General features: G+C 42.7%; 1 protein-coding gene across 1 annotated transcript in view; it reads right to left on the bottom strand.

Moving 5' to 3' along the window:
• KCTD8 (potassium channel tetramerization domain containing 8) overlaps nucleotides 1–11,182 on the bottom strand; it is a 165,790-nt gene extending 154,608 nt beyond the window's left edge. Inside the window, exon 1 of the mRNA XM_032789899.1 lies at nucleotides 10,202–11,182. Coding sequence (XP_032645790.1) covers nucleotides 10,202–11,063 — 862 coding nt within the window. The 5' untranslated portion in view covers nucleotides 11,064–11,182. The remainder of the gene's footprint in view (nucleotides 1–10,201) is intronic.
• Nucleotides 11,183–21,503: the final 10,321 nt, after the last annotated feature.

The raw sequence follows: 21,503 nt of genomic DNA, 5'->3' as shown, positions 1-21,503 counted from the left end.
AGCTGCACGTAGAATATTGCATTTAGTTATTTCCCATAGAGACACTGGAAAAACTGAAGAAATTTCAGGAAAGAATGAAAATGGTCAGAGGTTGAGGTTTCTGAAGTATGAAGACATTAAAAGAATTAAATACGCATGTTTAGTCTAACAAATTGTTAGTAGGAAGGGAGAGAAATATAAATATTAGAAGGCTGTAAATACCAAGTATGATGAGTAATTATTTAAATAAGTACAAAGAATATACCCAGGAGTATTATTATTTTTTAATATAAGTAGAACAATAGTGCAATGGGTCAGCTGACAATATGACCCCATTGTCCTAGGCACACAGGGAAATAGATAGTGCCTGCCCCACAGAGCTTACACTCTAAACAGACAAAGAGTAGGGGAAGGGATACAACACAGCAGCAGAGTCAACAATGGGTTGGTCTGCAAGACTCATGTTAGAGAAGGTGGTGGTCATTCCCTGGAGATGGGGCCTAGTTTGGACTCGATCTCCTCCCCCAGATAATACTGCTGAGGCTATTTCTTCTGTTTGCTCTGACCACCCAAAGTAGAATAATGTTAAGAAAAAAACAAAAAAATGGACAAAATTAAAGTAACCTTCAGGAAAAAAAAATACTGTCCGTAAGATCTACTAGGCTCGATAACAATCTCCCATAGGAAGTGGTGGATCAGTAGATTGAAAAACTAGATTGAACAAAACCCTAGTACAATAGGGCACTAGCTTTTGTTTTCAGAAAGATGTTCTATATGACCTAATACATCTTTCCTATCTTTAACTTCTATGATAGATAAATTATCTATGGTTATCCCATACTGACTCCCCTCATAAATGAAGTGTCATAAGAACAGATGGCCAAAAAATATTCAAATTCCAATATTTTTCAAAGGAAAAAGCTTTTGTTTATGTGGTTTTTCTGGGTGTTTTGTTTGTTTTGTTTTTTTACAAAAAATTCTCAGTTGTGAACAGCTCCAGTCATAAGATGTAAGTCATCACATTGGCACAGTATGAATTGTAGCGACACACACACACACACTTTTTTTTTTCTATCTCCAGTTTTGCAGTACTCAAACAGTTCTACAGACATTTGAATAATCAGATACTTATAATGCCTTGAAAATAGAATAGGAGACGTTTCATTTGATAGAAATGATTATTGATAACAAGGCGAGTTTTCTCTCCTTTTGCTGTACATGGCGAAATTCTCAACGATGTCAGTGTGGAAGTGACACTTTTCTATATATACAAGCTTTATACCTTAAAGTCTTTGTAAAAATGATGACACATGAGAGAATTTGCCAACATTCTGCAGTGGGAATCAGTGTATTCTTCTATCCAGTATTGCTCCCCAAAAATGCTGTGACCATATTTATGAAACAGACCTTATTCATTAGTTCCCTTATATTAGTTAAAAAACAATTAAAAATTGACATAATTACTACAAACAACATAAAAATAACAAATTATCACTGCTTGGCTCCTGGATGGTATGGCTATATATTAAAAACAATTAAGAATCTGAACCTTCCTCTTTTCCAGAATTACTGAAATCCAAGCAAGAATACCAATTAAGTAATAGAATCCAATGTCTATCATGCAAATGTTCACTCATGAACGTTAAAATTTCCCCTTGCAGGGAGACCTAACACAGACCTATACACTACTTAAATCTTAATGAAGTCCTATTTTGAGGCCTTAAGTGTTACATATGCTTTTTGCTGGTCATTTACATAGGACTGAATTTCACCCATTGTTAGATTCTACTTATGGAAGTAGACTCATTTAGGTTAAGGAAAAAATACATGAGTAAATTAATTCTATAATCCTTAATGATTATACAGGATGCAAAACCTAAAAAGGACAGTGATATTTAGTTGATAAAAATTAAAAAAAAAAAAAAGTCAAGTACACACAATATGCAAATAAGACTGTTGACCCTGCACTAGTTATCACTGCTTCGGTTTGGACATGAGTTTTTTCTGTTCATTCAATCAGCATATGATTTTTAACAAGAGAGCAAATTACTTTTTGCTCAAAAAGTATACACATTTTTTGTCAAACTACGAACACCTTTCCAGAAACACACTGGAATAGTTTTGGTTCATTCAAGCTAACAGAATGCCTTATAACTTTTTAGAGGTTGAAATGTAATGTACTCCTCCACTGGACCTACTGCTGCCAACCCTCCAGGATAGTTCTGGAGTTTCCAGGAATTAAAGATTAATCTTTAATTAATGAATATGTCATGTGATGAAACCTCCAGGAATACATCCAACCAAAATTGACAGCCCTGTTTGGGCCTGGCCCAGTTTGCAAAAGAGCGTGGTTTTGGAGGGACTTAAGGATTCCTACTCTCTAAGGAAACAAAAGCTGGGATCCTTTTGAAAATTAATCCAACCTAGCACATGACCGTACCCTATTTTTAAATATGATTTTATTGTGGAAGTTATCAAAGCTAGGCCTTACCAACATCCTGTTAAAAAAAAAAAAAAATCAGCTCATGAGTCTTGCTTGCTTTTATTAAAGTATAACAGAATTAAAGGGGTTCATGATACAGTTTTAATTGCAACAATGACATATTTGTAGAGAAGCTCAGATTTTTAATAAATTAATCAAATACAAAAGCAAACATACTTTAAAAATATATACTAATATTATTTATTCTTGCATGGTTTGAAATCAATACATAAACCAAATCTATGTCTTATTTGACTAATAAGTGAAATTAATGTCCCAGAATGCTGGACTTGATAAGATAAATAAACCAAAATAGTATAAGGTGGCAAAAAAAGAAATAATTTTCCCATAATAGCAATTTACGGGTGCACAGTTTGATCATCTCTTTGCATTCAGAGACTTATGTTTGGGAAGAATGACAAGAGATAGAATATGTATAATTTATTTATTTTTAGACTGAATCAAGGTGTGAACTGTTACCACTGCAAGGCAGGATATTCAATAATTGCTTTTCTTTGGTTTTCTAAAAGCTAAGAGACTGATCAAATTGGCTATGGTCCTATGCAACTGTCTTACAGAACCAACAAGCCTAGATCCTGACATGATCAGAAATTTTGAATTGTTTTCAGGCTGTATGGTCGGTTTTAGATGCAGGCAAACAATGATGAGGGAGTTACTACTACACCTCTACCTCGATATAACGCTGTCCTTGGGAGCCAAAAAATCTTACCGCATTATAGGTCAAACCGTGTTATATTGAACTTGCTTTGATCCACTAGAGTGCAGAGCCCTGCCCCCCTGGAGCGCTCCTTTACCGCATTATATCCAAATTTGCGTTATATCAGGTGGCGTTATATCGAGGTAGCGGACTATCACCAATTTATTACCTGATGGTGGAAGGGTGGATCCAAAATATCTACATCTATGTGGATCTACCTGTCTTCTCTCCCAAGATGATGCCACATAAGAGCCAATAGAGGCTACTTTAGCTTTTTCTCTTGATTAGAGAAATCTCCACTGAATGGCTCTGCTATCACTCTATGGGCTGGAGAGGGCCCTGGAGATTTCTATTGCCCGCCCACCCCAGGCACACATACTAGGAACTGAGCTGTGGATTTGGCACTTTAAGAGACGCTGACAGCTCACATAATATTTTATCAATGTGCATTTTTCAACTTTTTAAAATGTCACTTTCTGTTTTTCCTTCTCTTTTTTTTCCATTATAAAAACAAAAAGGACTATTTTAATAAAAACACGGTATTTGTTTCCTAAACGTTCATCTCTTCCCGCTGGTTATTCCCTGCTGATTATGAAGTCATTATCACTTGTTTGTGACAATTTCCACAGAAACCATAGTGATCTCATAGAGGGATATGACTTCAGGTGGAAAATAAGCAACATAAATCCATGCAAATATCACTAGTTACAAATGAAAATGGGAAAGCAGAAAGTGTTATATGTGAAACAAAAATGTCTAAACAGAAAAAAATTTAAAGTTTTTCACAAGGCATTACTGGATCTTTCTTGTAATAAACATGTCAACTCAGAAGAGACAGCTTCCAGCTGAGCACCATGCTCTCGACACCCATAATTCAGACTGAGTAGCAGATGTTAAATGTGAAATCCATTAAGACCAATTAGATTTTCCAGAAGAAGGTACAGTAATAGCATGTGGAGGCAATCCCACATTACACAACAGCACCAAGAAAAACAAAGAAGTCAGACAGCTCAAAATGTAAGTGGTATGTTTTATCTGAAAAGTGACCAACCAGGATCTCAGTTCTGAGCTGCCTGCAATCATTTCAAGTAAAGAACTAACTTTGGCCTACTCTTGCAATATGAAAAACATTTTTGTGGGGTGTGATGGGGTGTCCACAGCACTGGAAGAGTTTAAGATGGCCAGGCAGGCCAATTAACTCCATGGGCTGCACCTGGAGGAGCAGCCAGGGAGCATGGAACTAATTGAGAGCAGACTCAGCTGTGCAGGAACAGGTGGGGCCCGTATAAAGCCAGGTATCTGGAAACAGATAGGGGCTAATAGGAAAGATGGCAGGAAGCAGCCATTCCCTGAGAGGAGAGTTAGGAGCTGGTATAACCAGAGAGAGCACGGGAACCAGGTGTGGCAAGAAGAAGTGCAAAGAAGTATCAGCGAGGGTTGGCAGAGGAAAGCCCAAGACAGTTGAGCTGAGGGTCTCTGGGCCGGAACCTGGAGTAGAGGGTAGGCCTGGGCTCCACTGCCAGCCACTGAGGGAGTGATACTGTGGGGCAGTGAAAAGGAAGACTGCCTAGGACTGCTAGGATGATGACCTACAAACCACAAGGGGAGTACTGACCTCAAGAGCTAATCCCCAGAGCAACAAGGAGGAGGAGCCAGCAGACCAGCAGTGAGCGATGCACCCTGTGAGATGAGGCAACAAGAAGAGTGGGGCAATGGTGATCACATACTATGCGCAACCAGCCAATTAATCAACACTTTTGGATGAGAGCTTGGAAGTATCCTGCAGAGAAGAAGTGAGGGAGACCCCTTCTTTCTCTCCCTAACCGCATGTGTATGCATCATTATACATAGTAAGCTGTGTCACTCTGGTATCATCGGGGGCATGGGGGGGGACAGATAAATTTTGTTTTATACTTGGAAGTTAACTTTTAGGGGGTGGGGGGTGTACTCAATGTATCAGAGAAAAAATGCAGTTCATTCTCCTGTAGCTGTATGGGCTTCGCAGTGCCAACATGAATTAAAAGTAAACTTATTTTGGATTACTAAACAGACATGATTTGTACTACAAGAAGCAGATCCACTGGGCACTTTTCAGAGCTGAGACATGCTTTAAAGTTGGTCATGTAGCAATTGTATAGGTACCTACTAGCTTACACACAACTGGGAGCACTACAACCTGATTTCTTAGAGTTCTGGACAACACTATGGAGGAATGACTGAATCTTTGCTTTTCAGGAAATGTTAAAAGCTGTTGCATGACTTCCTAGTGTGCAGTGTCAAACAAATTTTGGTTCTTGAATCAAAGTTAGACTGCAACCATCAGCCTAATTATGGATAACTGTTGTCTCAACTAAATAAATAAAGCAGTCATAAGTGGATTTGATCTATAATAAACTTTAAAAAGTGAATATGGTAAAATTGTAGCTGATCATTTCAAACCAACACACCTAGTAAAGTTGGAGGTATACTATTACATTAAGTTTAATTAATGGTGAAAAGCAAAAACTAAGTTTGACAGCATGAAATTAACAGTACAATGTGCAGACTAAAGGAGACAGTCTCCTTCAAACTTACATCAGTAGTTCCCTATGGGTGATCAGTGCATGTATCCAAGGGCTGGATCTGACCCTAAGGAAGCTGTTTGGAAGTATATTTCTTAGTAATCTAATGGATCAGTATATCTTACTAAATTGCTGTACAGCGTGTCACTCTTAGAAAACAGTTAAAGGTCCACAAATCTACAAATAAACAGTCAACAAATCCTGAGGTCTCTGTGACTATTATATGATTAGAGTACAATTATTAACACTGAGCCTGGTAAGTCTGAGATTAACATGAACAACAAGATAGCTAAAAGGATTTTTTTAAGTTGTTGAAAGATGAAAACATGAATATGTAACAGAAAATTAGGCTTCTTTCCTGCATAAACACCAAATTAACATTCTGATGTGGGACAAAAAAAACATTATAAACACAAAACTTTAACAGAACAAGGTTCAGTTCTTTTAGTGCTTTAGTTGTGAAAACATGAAGGGCTTTAGGGAACCAGCCTCCTCAGTGAGAGTTCTGGGAAAATCACCCTTGTAGCAGGCCCAATTTCTCCTCATGTTCCGGCATGCATAGCGGAAGTGTGGCTGCTGCGCCATATTTGAAGAGATTGCAGTATCCACTCTTTTCTATGCCTAGCCAGATCAGCTTGTGGGTAAGGAGAGGATGAGACCATGGCACTGTTAGCTTCCCCATTCCTGTAGGAGAATCTAGTGCCAGCAGATACATTAGCCCTGAGTAGTCCTTCCACGCCTGCAGGGCCGGCTCCAAGTTTTTTGCTGCCCCAAGCAAAAAAATTTTCCTGTGCCCCGCCCCCTCCCCGAGTCCTGCCCCAACTCTACCCCTTCCCCGCCCCATTCCAACCCCTTCCCCAAATCCCCGGCCCTGCCTCCTCCCCAGGGCATATCACATTTTCCCTCCTACCCCTCCCTGGGAGGGAAGGGGGGAGAAGCAGAGTGGCCGTGTGCTCGGGGGAGGAGGTAGAGATGAGCTGGGGAGTGTGGGTCCTCTGCCCCCCCGGATTACTTCCTGAAGCCCTCCTCACGCCCCCCCACTGCCGCAGCTCACCTCCGCTCCGCCTGCTACCCTAAGTGTGCCGCCTCCGCTCCACTTCTCCCACCTCCCTCGCCTGCCACGTGAATCAGCTGTTTTGCGGCAAGCCTGGGAGGTACAGGAGAGAAGCGGAGCGGCGGTGCGCTTGGGGGAGCAGGCAGCCGTGGAGCGCAGGTTTTCTGGGGGCGGTTCCTCTGCTCCCCACCCCAAGAGTTACTTCCTAAGATCATCCCTGCACCCCCCACTGCCACAGCTCATCTCCACTCAGGGCCAGCTCCCAGTTTTTAGCACCTCAAGCAAAAAAAAAGGAGCTGGAGTACCGCCCCTTGGAAAGTGCAGCCCCAAGTACATGCTTGGAGCGATGGTGCCTAGAGCCAGCCCTGCACTCATGGTGAGTAGCACAAAGGCAAGGGTGTAAGGGATAGCCATTCCCCCACTGTGTACTTGTGCTTGGGCCAACCACAATCTTGCCTTTACATTTTTAAAGCAAGGTAACCAATCAGACTATACTGTTAAACAAAATGTGTTAATTACACCATCAATCTGAAATATAATTTGTTTCAAAAAATGATTTAAAAGTAGTTTCAGGTAGTTCACTATGCATTTGTCCCTCTGCCTGTTTCTGTGATTTTACAAAAAATTTTCCTCACCCCTGTTGCTATGTGAAAGACCCACACAACCATTAGGGAAAACTGTCTAATTATACAAAAGAAACCATAAAATTATTCTGAACAAAGTGCTGTCAAATGCATGAACCAAACAAGCTGGAAAAAAAAGGGGAAAGCATTTTTCACTAATTTCTTTCAGCTGTAGGAATCTTAGGTGTTACTTTTAACAATAGTAAGTTAAAAAACAAAACCCTCAGACAGAAGGATAATTTTTAAGTTGAAATATATTTTAAAAAAATTAACCACGTTCTACTTTTTACAAATAAAAAAATGGAAAAATACAAACAAAATAAAAATTACAATGAGATCAAATTCATCTCATATAATTACACTGAAACCAATGGAGTTACACCAAGGATTAATTTGCCCAGTGATGTAAAACAGAGCACTGGTCTTTACAGTAACATACAACACACTGCATATCCAAAACATTATGAAAGTCACCCAACAGAGACCTACAAATAGTTCGGGGACAATAAATAATTCTGGATCAGTTCCTACTGATGTCAGTGGCAAACTCCTCTTGTCTTCAGTGGGACAGGATTTGACTCTAAGGGGACATTTAATATAGGGTGTGATCCTGTAAACCCGCCATGTGTAAGATTCTCATGACCCACATGAGGCTTACAGAATCAAGACCGTAATTGATATATTTAAAAAATAAAGTTACATTCCGAACTAAAAATCCTTTGTCATGAATATTTAAACTTTGCAATGCTTTAGTGGACAAGAACAGATCTTGAAGTTCTAAGAAAAAAATATGGATTAATAAATATAGTTAATAGAACCATAATATTTGTCTTTTCACATTTGAATAAAATCTTTTAAAAAAATCACTATTAGATTAATATGCACACACAAATATATAATTATATACTTGGAAAGCTATTTCTAGAAAAAACAGAACTTTGGATATTTTCATAGTCTCAGTAATAACCATCAGAAATTTATTACATATTTAGGAATATCTATTCATGTCTCCCACAACACAAAAGACACACAGAGGGGGAAAATAAAAATTAAAATCGTTTACAAAGTCGATCCAGAAAAGTGAAATGAAAGCCCTCCTAAAACTCAGTGTTTGTTGCCTTAGTTAAAAGCAGTGTGATTTGATAGATCTTGGAAATTAATTTTCAAAATAGCAGTTTAATACACACTGTGCTGACTATCTACATAACACAGTGTAGTATATAGATTATTGAATTAATTTTCCCTCCGATGGCAAGCTGTTGAAATCTATCCATTCTGATAAACACTCTGCCCAGCTATAGCTTTGTACACAAAACAGGTTGCTTCATTTAGTCTTACTAGGGGAGAAGTTAGAAGTGGTTCTATCTACCACCTACTCTCCCAGGCAGATGTTTTACTAAAACATTCCTCCTGTGCTCAAAAAGCATGAAAGCATACAAGAGGAGCCACTGAATGGAAAACTATAATCTCTTCCACAGGCTTTAACTCAACTCTCCGACACGTTAAAAAGGTTTAAGGCTTCTTGCGTCTTTGAAAGAAAAATCTCTGCCAAATGATTTGGTGTTTTCTATCCAGCTGTGTTTTCATTAGCCCAAATCGCTCTCTAGTCATCATCCTACATAGTTCGATTTAAAGTGTGCAGTCTAACACTGTCCACAAATGTCCACATTTCATCTGCCATTTTCGAAAGACCTCAGGTCTGTAAGTATACCACAGTACACTACAAAAGAATTATTTAAGGGACCGAATACATGCCATGGAGTTTTCTTCTTTGATACCCTTTAGAAAGTTGATTCTCTCATCACAGTTCAGTTCCATCCTTCACTGAAAATGTGCCCAGATGGAGTCTGTTTATTTTGCAGTTAATGAGAATGGAAGTGCTTCCAGCACTGCTGTTTTAATCTTTGAAAAGCCCAACTTGAATAAAAAACAGTGAAACCCTTAAAGTCAGACATGACTGCTCTCTCCCAAGCTCACCTACATCTTTAAAGAGAGAAAGAGAGAAAAGCAAGGCTGGTGGTTGTTACTCTAGACAGCTTCTGACTAGCGATAACTATGTTTTTGACGTATGATGCAGAAAACCCATCTGAAATACTGTAGATTCACTCAGAACCTCTCTCCAGCTTCCTAACATTAGTCATTACACCTGACAAGCACCAGCCCCGCTATTAGCCAGTGCCTATACACTGTATTCAGAATCAATTTCTTACAAATTCCAGATTAAGCTCTTTTACATATGGTACAAATAAATACATACACACCTGCACTGTAAAGCTATGAGTTTTCATGAATGACTGAACTAAACGCACTGTAGGAAGCAGCAATCCTATGGACATTTTGAAAGGGGAAAGCATCTGATCTGAACAAATTAGGACCACAACCTGTTCTTCCAATCGCACCTCAGTTAGGATTACTTTGACTCTACTGCTCAGGGGCGGGAGGGGGCAGTTCCCTTGCTTTGTCCACATAAAGCAAAAGCAGCAGCAAAAATAAGTGGCATTTGATACGGGGGGCGGGGGGGGAAGCTAACCCTTTTCTACGTCTTTAAATAGATGCTGCCAAGTCTCTCCCTCCATCCTTGGGGGGGGGGGTGTGAATATTTTAAAGTATTTTTTATAAGAGAGGGTTTTGCAATGAGGCATGCACAAGCTCTTACTCAGAACCGACCCTGCTCCCGGACACTGCAATCCGGGCTGAGTAAAACACCTGCCTGCCCTACCACACATGAACACACCAAGCCCTTGGCCTGCCTCCCTGGGGACTACTGCCAGGTGGGCAACTTACTGTAGAAGATGTACTCGGTGTAGCTGCTCCAGATCTTGTCCTCCCTGTACTGGTTGATGAAGGCGGCGGTGCCGGTGGAGTTACAAGCCACCATGTGGAAGCCGGCCTCCGAGAGCCGGTCAAACGCCTGCTCCAGGTAGGTGAACTTGAGGTAGAAGCGGGAGGTGTATTTCTCCGGGGGCCGGTCGGGGTCCCGGCTCTCGTTGAGCGTCTCCCCGAACACCTCCTTGGCCAGCGCGATCCTGCCGCACACCATAATCCGGGCCACCCTGCGGAACTTGGCGTCCGCCTGGTTCTCCCGCACCGTGGTGTACGAGCCCCGGTAGCCAACGGTGAGGAAGCCCGAGCGCTTCTCCGCCGCCCGCAGCAGGAGGTCGCCGCTGCCCTGCGAGTTGCTGTCCTCCAGGTCGCTCTGGCAGCCCTCGTCGTTGAGCGAGCCCTGCTTGGTGACCTTGGGGGAGAGCAGCTTGACCAGCTCCCCCAGCTGGAAGTACTCGGCCTCCCGCAGCAGCCGCTCCTTCTCCGGGAAGTGCTCGGGCAGCGCCAGCTGCTTGTCCCGCAGATAATCCAGCACGTACCTGAAGAGGAAGCCGTCGCGGTCGATGAAGAAGCGCGCCCGGCTGTCCCTGGGCAGCTCCCTGGCGGCCGCCTGGCTGCCCCGGCGCGGGGAGAACATGCTGGCCAAGGTGCTGTCCGGGACGCTGAGCAGCGTGGAGTGCTTGGTCACATACACCTGGCCGCCCACGTTCAGCTCCACCACCTCGGGGAAGGGCGAGCAGGACGGCGCGGCGGAGGAGGATCCCATGTCACTGATGGGCAGGATGGTGCTGCTGCTGCCGCCGCCCGTATCCTTCAAAGCCATGGCTGCAATGGACGGAGGGAGCGTCTCCAAGTCCCCCTCGCCCGGACGGCGCGCGTCTGCTCAGGCGGGCGGGCTCCGCGCGGCTGGAGGCTCGGCCCACGTGTGCGCCCGGCTCCGTGCCCCAGCTGCAGGGAACTTCCCCGGGGCGCGCCCTCTCCCCCTCACTGCCCCATCCGGAGCGCCCCTCAGTGCCCCCGCTTCCTGGGAAGCGTCTTCCCAGGCGTGGGCGCCGCTCCCTGCCCCCAGAAAAGGTACCAGTCCCAGCGCCCCTCTGCGCCCCAGTTGGAGGGCTTTCCCAAGGCGCTGTGGCAGCAGCTGTAGCCCCTTTATCGTGCCGCGCAGTCCGCAGGAGTGCGAGGGGTGGTGTGTGGGACCAGCTCCTTCTCAGCATGAACAGCTCTGCCTCTGCCCGCCGCTGCTTCCCCGCTGTGCCTGAGCAGCAGCAACTTCCAGCCCCAGGCGGCAGCAGCAGCAGCAATTCGGGAAAGCCGCGCTGACGTCAAGCCCCGGCAGCAAGGAGAAGTGGCTGGAACTTTGCAAGCAGCTGTCACTTAAAGGGGCAACCTGAAGGGCGTTACTAGGAGTGGGTAAGAACCGGATCCTGCCAGGTTTTATCCCAGTCCCCTACATTCTGCTGCCTAAACCATTCTGGTGCGCCGCTGGGAGAAGCTGCACAGCTATTGAATTCAAACGGTAAAACTGCAGCTATGAAACCAAATATTAGCCAGATCCAGTAGGATACAGGCTGTGTTGGGAGTGGAGCAGACTTTTTTATTTTTTTTTTAACTGAAGAATCAATAGGTCTTCTCTATTTCTGGTTATGCTTCGATATGTCTAGGTCTAGGGGGATTTTTTTTTTAGTGCAATGGGAATAGCTAGACTTGTTCTCTGATTAGGTAATAGAAATTGGGAATTTGAGCAAGAAATTGGCGGGATCCACATGCCACATCTAGGTTTTTTGTGGTGCTGTTGTGTCATGGCTCAAGGTATTTTTTGTACAGTAGAAGGAGTTAGAATTGTTCTCCATTGAGACAGAGCTCCCCAGAGGATTCAGGGGGCCTGGGGCAAAGCGGGGGAGCTGCGGCGCTTGTACTCACCCGGCGACGGTCGCTCTGTGTCTTCAGCAGCACTGAAGGCCCCTGCCCCAGAAAAGCCGCTAAAGACCCGGACCGCCGCTGGGTCAGGCCTCGCGGGGCATTTTGGCACTGGGGGCCGTTCAGTTGCTCTGCGTCTTCAGCAGCACTGAAGGGCCCCCCGCCACCGAAGACCTGGACCACCACCGGGCCAAGGCTCGCGAAGCCCCTGCGGGGCCCGGGGCAAATTGCCCCACTTGCCCCCCCAGCCGAGCGGCCCTGAATTGAGGTAATGGAATTTGAGGGCTTGGGTACAAAAACCAGTAGGCAGCAGGTCATCCCAATTTTATCTTTTTCTGGCATTTCTCACCCAACCGGTAGGGAGCACTGATCACCAAGTGCCTGCACTGAAATGTCAAAGCCCACCATAAGAAAACCCAATCTGTCATGTTACAGAAGTAAGGAAGGGGTCGGAGTGACTGAGTTTAGATTAAACTACAAATACGTCTAGTACTACTTTTACAAGCCTTGATTTAGTGTGATCTTGACCACTAACTGTGGGTTTGTAAAACTGATAAGTGGTCCTAAGAATGAATGAACTAGAGGAAAGGGTGTTTCACTATAAAGGGAATGAATTTCCTTGTCCTTTCCAATGGTCTGGGATGTTTTATTTAAAATGCTCATGAAGCTCAGAAAGATCAGTGTTCAAATGGTTGGGTGCCTGGGAGACATGGGGGTGGGTTTGTTCATTTGCCCTTTTTAGTCACCATGGAAAGTGATTCCATTGTTTTGCCCTAGCTAAAATCATGGCTTCTCTGAAGTGTGCTGGTTTTTGCAATTAACAGTTGCACCAAATTTATATTTAAGAGACCTAGTACTGGAACATGAAATAGCTGGGATGTTGCAGTATAGGACTGAAGTGTGGTAAGGGCTTTTAAGGAACTAACTCTTCTCTTTCTATACGTACTCTTCTTCCCAAAGGCATTATGCCTAGTCCTGCCTGGTGTCATGCCTCCAGCCACCATTAAGGAAGTAATGCATCTCCCTGAACTCCCCCCTCCTCCCCAACGCGCGCGCGCACACACACACACACACACACACGCGCCTCCAAGTGCTCTGGCTCCAGAAGCATTACAGAAGCTCCCTGACTTACACAAGCGTTCCATTCTGGAATGCCTTGCATAAGTAGAATTTTACGTAAGTCGGTAACGTATCTCCAACAATTACACACACACACACACACACAAAGCGTACAGAACGTACAGAACTTTTTTCATAAAGTCCGGATTTCTGTAAGTCGGGTTTGCATAACCCGGGGAGCATCTGTACATATTTAACAGTATCGGGGTAGCGTGTTAGTCTATATCCACAAAAACAACAAGGAGTCTGCTTAAGGTTTTATAGCGACAGTCCCAGTATTTGGGGCTTTTTCTTATTTAGGCTTCTATTATCCCCCAGGCCCCGTCCCAATTTTTCACACTTGCTCTCTGGTCAGCCCAGGTCCGGACTTCTTGATATTTAACAGTCTTCACAGTTAGGTTTCTAAGGATGTTTAGCTTGAACAAGGTAAATGAGATCATTCACCATGTAGGTTTCCCAAAGTTCAGCAGGTTTCATTTGATACTTACGTAAAAGTTATGCAAAGATGTGTGTAAAATAGTTGTTAACACATTACTCTGAAAAGGAGAACATTTCCTTTCAGAATTATTAGGAAGGAGAGAGAATCCTTCAGTTTAATGCTCTGGCAGTGCCTCAGTCATTTGAATAATCTTTATACTTAATGCTAGTCACTGATTTATTAAAGATCACACTTGCCTGCCCCTCATCTGATTGGCTCAGTGTTTGGGGTTTTTTGTGCTCAGGCTCCAGGTACTAAAGTCCACTCCTGCTCTCACTGGAGTCAGTGACAAAAGTTCTAAGGACTTCAAAGGAGCAAGAACTAGTATGAATGGTATAAGATAGCATACTCACTTAGTGCTTAGCACAATAAGGTCCTGGCCTATGAGTGGGGCTTCTAGGCCTAACTCAATACAATTTTATTTTTATATATTTATTTCTTTATAATCTTATGCCTCTATTAAGCAAGGGTCTCTGACTGATACTTAAACTGAAGAGAGGACACTAGAGGAAGTTTTGCCATGACCTAGCACCCTTATTCACACGACTACATGTGTGGTTAAAAGTCAATTTCCTGTACTCCGTTCTACCAGTTTTGAAGTGGAAACAGAATATGTTAGGAATGAAAAGACCTGCTTTCGTCTGACTTATTGCTCAATCAGGTAGAGCTGGTTGACAAATTTCCATAATTTTTCCTCAAGTTTCAGCCAGATCTGCTTTTAACTAGTTTTATAATTAAGTATATATTTCAATATTTTGAAGTAAATTCTTTTTAAGAGGAATGACTTTACCACAGAAGAGCAATCCAGATTAAGGCAAATGGTTGAAAGACATTAATTTTAATATGCATTCACTGTTATAATCCAAGGTCAGTACAAGCTTATGGCATGTATACGTTTATTTGAATGAAGGCTGTAGAGTTAACTAACTTTGTTTTGTGTACATGTTTATGTACATGTTTCATTTCAAAATAAAGCAACAGAAAATTAATAAAATGCTTAACACATTTCAGGCAAAGAATGAAGTGCAATTGAAATTTGGATCATAATTCTGGACAGAAGAACTACAGAAACTCCATAGCCTTCATGGATAAGTGAATTATACATCCTGAATGCCCTGCTAATAAGATGCCTGGTCTGTGGTGCTCTTGCTCAAGTTAGTGGGAGTTGTGCCTGTGTATAGATTTGCTGGGTTAGGCCTGAAGAACAGTTTATCATGCAGTAAAAGTCCCAAATGATAAATATGCTACAGAGTTTAGCACTGTAATAAGTTATAGAAAATATAGGTGATTATGTTGTATCCCAACAAATGACAATGAAGTTGTAGATTATAATGCAACAACATTTACTGCCCAATTCATTTATTGCTAGCACAAGTATGTTTATATCACATTATAATAAAACACTTGGAGACCAATTCTGCAAGCACTTATGTAAGTAATTTTACTCTCAGAAGTAATCCCTTGAATTCAATGGGACTGCTCGTGGGAGTAAAGCTACTTGGGTGGGAGTCTGCAGCATCAGGAACCTAAGCAGTGTTGTAAATTTATATAACATTTTATACATTTTGATTAGTATTATAGATTAGTTAGTTGCACTGCTGGGACTGAAATGAGAATAAACTAGTGTGTACATTTAATTTTCAGAAAAACACCGAGACTTTCCTTGTAGAGTACATAGTTACTGATTGTTCTAAAAGTAGGAATGGTTATACACATTGCTATAGCTACATTTTATTGTGTTTGGAGTTCCAAAAGGAATGTTCAGCAATAGATCTGATGTTAACTTTAACTAGACAGGCTAATCAAGAACAGTTTGGGAAGTTTGCTACACAAGGATTGTGGGAGTTTTGATTTTGAATGGTTTGTGTGTTCTCATGTTCCAAAAGCGTTTACAAAGGTTGCTGTAAAGTAAGCTCTTGTATATTGTAACTGCATGAGTTTGCCTTAATTATTCCCTTCTTGGGCTATGTGAGTTTGTCGGAAAACTTGATGTGTTCTCAAGGTCCAACAGCATTTATAAAATGGGAAGGGTGCTAGGTAAGAGATTAAAATCCAGGACCTCCATGGTAGCATTCTCTGAAACACTTTCAGTTTCATATGCAGGGCCAATTAGAGAGGCAAAACTGCATGGTCTCAATGCATGGATGAGAAGGTACTGTAGGGAGGATGGTTTCAGGTTTATTAGGAACTGGGGAACCTTTTGGAAAATGAGGAGTCAATACAGGAAGGATGGGCTCCACCTAAGCCAAAATGGAACCAGACGGCTATCATTTAAAATTAAATAGGTCATAAAGGAGTTTTTAAACTAAGGGATGGGGGGAAATCTACAGGTGCAGAGGAGCACACGGTTCAGACAGAGACATCCCTTAGGGGAGGATCTATTAGAGAGGAGAGGATAGAAGTTGATAAAGTGCAGGGAGGAACTAAAGAGAGAGAGTCAAATGAAAGAGTCCCATTAAATTACCTCACATGAAGGCAGACAACTAAATATTGACAAATTTTGTAAGTGTATACAAATGCTTAGTCTAAATACTAAGCAAGGCTGGATTTAGGAACAAGTGACCACCTGGAACACTGGACTTGCGGGGCACCACACTTGGCGTGCTGTTTTTGTTGTTAGTGACAAAAGGGAAAATAGAATGTTTGAAGTAAAATGTTTCAGGTATTCCATATGTGACTTCATTTTTTATGAACCTTTTAGAATGTTCTGGACCTTTATAGAATCTTGTGGAACCTTCTAGACGTTCTGAGAACTACATTTTCCTCCTGGAATATTGTCAGCCATACCATCACGAGTATATAAGGGGCAGGGCATTGCCAGTGAGACAGAAGAATGAACTGAAGTGAGCCCAGCTATGATATTGTGACAATGGTGCAAACATGAAGAGAAGAAACAGTGGTGTCCAGGCAAGGATCCCTGCACTGAATCCAAGAGCTTTCTTTGTGCCTTGTGAGTGCCATTCCATCAGCCTGGTTGTGTCAAATGCAGCGTCATCTGTTTTAGATTCAGTATCTCTCTTTGGAGTACTACAAAGGATATACGTCCTGTTTTCAGCATCAGCAATCAGGCGGAAGATCCTCATGGACAATGTTAAAATCTGACTATGAAATTGATACGGGATACTCACTGGAAGAGCCACATTGACAGTGTAAGGCCAGCGAGGTACCAAGTGACTGAGATGTACAATGCCCTAATAGAACCGGCGCAGCTGAGTAAAGGCAACGCTGGAATCCGACACGAGGTGCAAAGCCTGGCAAACCAGATCACTGACTTAAAATTTCTGATCTCAGGTGTGGTTTGGCATGATATCCTACTCCAAGTAAACATTATAAGCAAGCCATTACAAACTCAGTTGATGGACATCACAATCGCTACTACTTTGATGAGAAGCTGCCTTGATTTCGTTGTGGCCTACAAAGAAAACAGATTTGGAGATGCCATCGCTGCTGCCAAAGAAATGGCAGAAAACTTAGAAGTTGAGCCTGTCTTCAAGGAAATTCATATTCATCAGAAGAAGAGAGACTTTGGTTACGAGGGCAGAGATGAGGTAATGGGAAGCTCAGAAACTGAGGGGCAGGATCCCCTGGGAGGCTAACATGAGAGGGAAGGGTATCTAGGAAAGCTGACACTATTTTAAAGAAGACTCCCTGAGGGCGCAGGAACAAACCATCCCGATGTGCAGAAAGAATAGCAAATATGGCAGGTGACCAGCTTGGCTTAACAGTGAAATCTTTGGTGAGCTTAAACACAAAAAGGAAGCTTACAAGAAGTGCAAACTTGGACAGATGACTAGGGAGAAGTATAAAACTATTGCTCAAGCATGCACGGGTGTAATCAGGAAGGCCAACCGCAACTGGAGTTGCAGCTAGCAAGGGATGTGAAGGGTAACAAGATGGATACGTTAGCAACAAGAAAAAGCTCAGAGAAAGTGTGGGTCCCTTAATGAAGGGGGAGGCAACCTAGCGACGGATGATGTGGAAAAAGCTGAAGTACTCAATGCTTTTTTTGCCTCGGTCTTCACAGACAAGGTCAGCTCCCACACTGCTGTCCTGGGCAACACAATATGGGGAGGAGGTGAGCAGCCCTCAGTGGTGAAAGAACAGATTAAGGACTATTTAGAAAAGATGGACATTCACAAGTCCTTAGGTCCAGATCTAATGCATCTGAGGGTGCTAAGGAAATTGGCTGATATGATTGCAGAGCCATTATCTTTGAAAACTCCTGGCAATTGGGGGAAGGTCATGGACAATTGGAAAAAGGCAAATATAGTGCCCATCTTTAAAAAAGGGAAGGAGAACCCAGGGAACTAAAGACTGATCAGCCTCACCTCAGTCCCTGGAAAAAGCAGGAGCAGGTCCTCAAGCAAACCACTTTGAAGCATTTGGAAGAGGGGAAGGTGATCAGGAACAGTCAACATGGATTCACCAAGTCATGTCTGACCAACCTGATTGCCTTCTATGATGAGATAGGTGGCTCTGTGGATATGGGAAAAGCAGTGGACTTGATAACATTTGACTTTAACAAAGCTTTTGATACAGTCTCCCACGGTAATTCTGCCAGCAAGTTAAAAAAGTGTGGATTGGATGAATGGATTAGAAGATGGATACAAAGCTGGCTAGATTGTCAGGCTCTATGGGTAGTGATCAATGGCTCGATGTCTAGTTGGCAGCTGGTATCAAGCAGAGTGCCTCAGTGCTCGGTCCAGCGGCTGGTTTTGTTCAACATCTTTATTAATGATCTGGATGATGGGATGCATTGCACCCTCAGCAAGTTCGCAGATGACACGAAACTGGGGGGAGAGGTAGATATGCTAGAAGGTAGGGATAGAATCCAGAGTGACCTAAACAAATTGGAGGATTGGGCCAAAAGAAATCTAATGAGGTTAAACAAGAACAAGTGCAGAGTCCTGTGCTTAGAATGGAAGAATCCCATGCACCACCACAGGCTGAGACCAACTGGCTAATCAGCAGATCTGAAGAAAATGATCCAGGGATTACAGTGGATGAGAAGCTGGATATGAGTCAGCAGTGTGCCCTTGTTGCCAAGAAGGCTAATGGCATACTGGGCTGAATTAATAGGAGCGTTGCCAGCAGATTGAGGGAAATGATTATTCCCCTCTGTTCGGCACTGGTGAGGCCACATCTGGAGTATTGTGTCCAGTTTTGGGCCCCCCATTACAGAAAGGATGAGGACAAACTGGAGAGAATCCAGTGGAGGGCAACGAAAATGATCAGGGGGCTGGGGCACATGACTTACGAGAAGAGGCTGAGGGAACTGGGCTTGTTTAGTCTGCAGAAGAGAAGAATGTGGGGGGATTTGATAGCAGCCTTCAACTACTGAAGCGCGGGTTCCAAGAGGATGGAGCTCGGCTGTCTCAGTGGTGGCAGCATAACAGAATAAGGAGCAATGGTCTCAAAGTGCATGGGAGAGTCTATGGTGGATATAGGAACACACTATTTCACTATGTAGGTGGTGAAGCACTGGAATGGGTTACCTAGGGAGTGGTAGAGAATCTCACTTCCTTAGAGGTTTTAAGGCCTGGCTGACAAAGCCCTGGCTGGGATGATTTAGTTGGTGTGTTGGTCCTGCTTTAGGCAGGGGGGACTAGATGACCTCCTGTAGGTCTCTTCCAACCCTAATACTTCTATGATTCCACTACATGCATCCGACAAAGTGGGTATACACCCACGAAAAGCTCATGTTCCAATCACGTCTGTTAGTCTATAAGGTGCCACAGACTCTTTGCTGTTTTACAAATCCAGATAACACGGCTACCCTCTGAATACTTGATTGTGATGGTGACTGTGAAATGCTCAGAAGAAATTAAAGACAACTACAAAATAGAAACTCAGTAAATGATGTGGGTTTCAACTATCCCCATATTGATTGGGATGCATGTACACCTTAGGAAGGGATGCAGATAAAATACTAGGCACCATTAATGACTGCTTCTTGGAGCAGCTAGTCCTGAAACCCACAAAGGGGGATTACTCCAAGTGCTCACAGGATCTGGTCCCAAGAGGTGAACATAGTTGAACCATTCAGTAATAACAACCATAATGTAACTACATTAACATCTTGTTGGGAGGAAAACACCAAGAAGGCCCACTATAGTAGCATTTAATGTCCGAAAAAGAGCACTATACAAAAATAAGGAAGCTAGTTAAATGGAAATTTTAAAGGAACAGTTTACAAGAATGAATGCCTGCGAGCTATATGGAAACTTTAAGAAACCATAATGAGGCTCAGATTAAAATGTATATCCTAAACTAAACAACAACAGTAAGATGGCCAAAAAATATCAATATAGGTAAACAGAGTAAGAAAGAAGATGGTTAGAGGCAAAAAGGCATCCTTTAAAAAACCGGAAGTCAAATCCAACTGAGAAAAATAGAAGGAAGAATAAACTCTGTCAACTCAAGTGTAAAAGTATAATTAGGCTAAAAAAAATTGAAAGCACTAACAAAAAATCCAAAAACCAACAGCAAAAAAAAAAGTGTAAATCATCAGAAGTAGGACTTGCCAAAAACAAAGAGAACCACTGCACAATCAAGGTGCTAAAGGAACACTCAAGAAAGACATGGCCATTGGAGAAGTAAATGAATTCTTGCATTGGCTTCATTGCAGTGTTTCTGAGGGAGATTTCATATCAAACCATACTTTTTTAGGTGAAAAAATTTGATGAACTGTTCCAGACTGAGGTGTTGATAGAGAAGGTTTTGGCACAAATTTGATATTAAACAGTATAAGTCACCAGGAACGATGGTATCTCACCAAGAATCTGAAGAAACTCAAATATATGAAACTGCAAGAACTACAAACTAGGTAATATGATCTATCAGCCCCTGTGCCAGATGACTGGAGGATACTAATGTAACACTGATTTTTAAAAGGGTTCCAGAGACAAATGCTGGCATATAGGCCATAAGTACACACCAATACGAGGCAAGTTATTGAAACCATAGTAAGAATTATGAGGAGTACTTGTGGCACTTAGAGACTGACAAATTTATTTGGCATAAACTTTCATGGGCTAAACCCACTTCATCAGATGCATGGATGGAAAATTCGTAGGGAAGAATATATATACAGAGTACATGAAAAAGACGGGGGTTGCCTTACCACTTCCAAACGAGGACCATTCAGTTAAAGTGGGTATTCAGCAGAGAGGAAAAATCACTTTTGTAGTGGTAATCAGGGTAGCCCATTCAAAAAGTTGACAAAGAAGTTGTAGTAACAGTACAGGAAAAATTAGCATGGGGAAATAGTTTTGTCTGTGTAATGACCCATCATGACCATCTTTTTCAGGCCTAATTGATGTGTCCAGTTTGCAAATTAAACTCCCAGTTCGTGGTTTCTCATTGGAGTCTGTTTTGAAATTTTTTGTTGAAGAATTGCCACTTAAGTCTGAAATTGAGTGTCCAGGAGGTTGAAGTGTTCTCTGACTAGTTTTTGAATGTATAATTCTTGAGATCTGATTGTGTCCATTTATTCTTTGCCATAGAGACTGTCCAGTTTGGCCAATGTATATGGCAGAGGGGCATGCTGGACATAGATGGCAAATGTGACAAAGTTCCTCCTCCACCTTGGTGGGTCCTGCGCTTATTGGCGGATTTGTTCACCTCAGTGATCTTCCCTTCTTGTGGAACCCACAGTCTGAGTCAGCTTCTCCTGTGTCTGATCAGGTGTTGGGAGGTTTGGGGGGAACCCAGGCCCGCCCTCTACTCCGGGGTTCCAGCCCAGGGCCC

Source organism: Chelonoidis abingdonii, chromosome 5 (assembly GCF_003597395.2).
Source record: "Chelonoidis abingdonii isolate Lonesome George chromosome 5, CheloAbing_2.0, whole genome shotgun sequence".
NCBI lineage: Eukaryota > Metazoa > Chordata > Testudines > Testudinidae > Chelonoidis > Chelonoidis abingdonii.
This window is presented reverse-complemented; position numbering and strand designations above follow the sequence as displayed.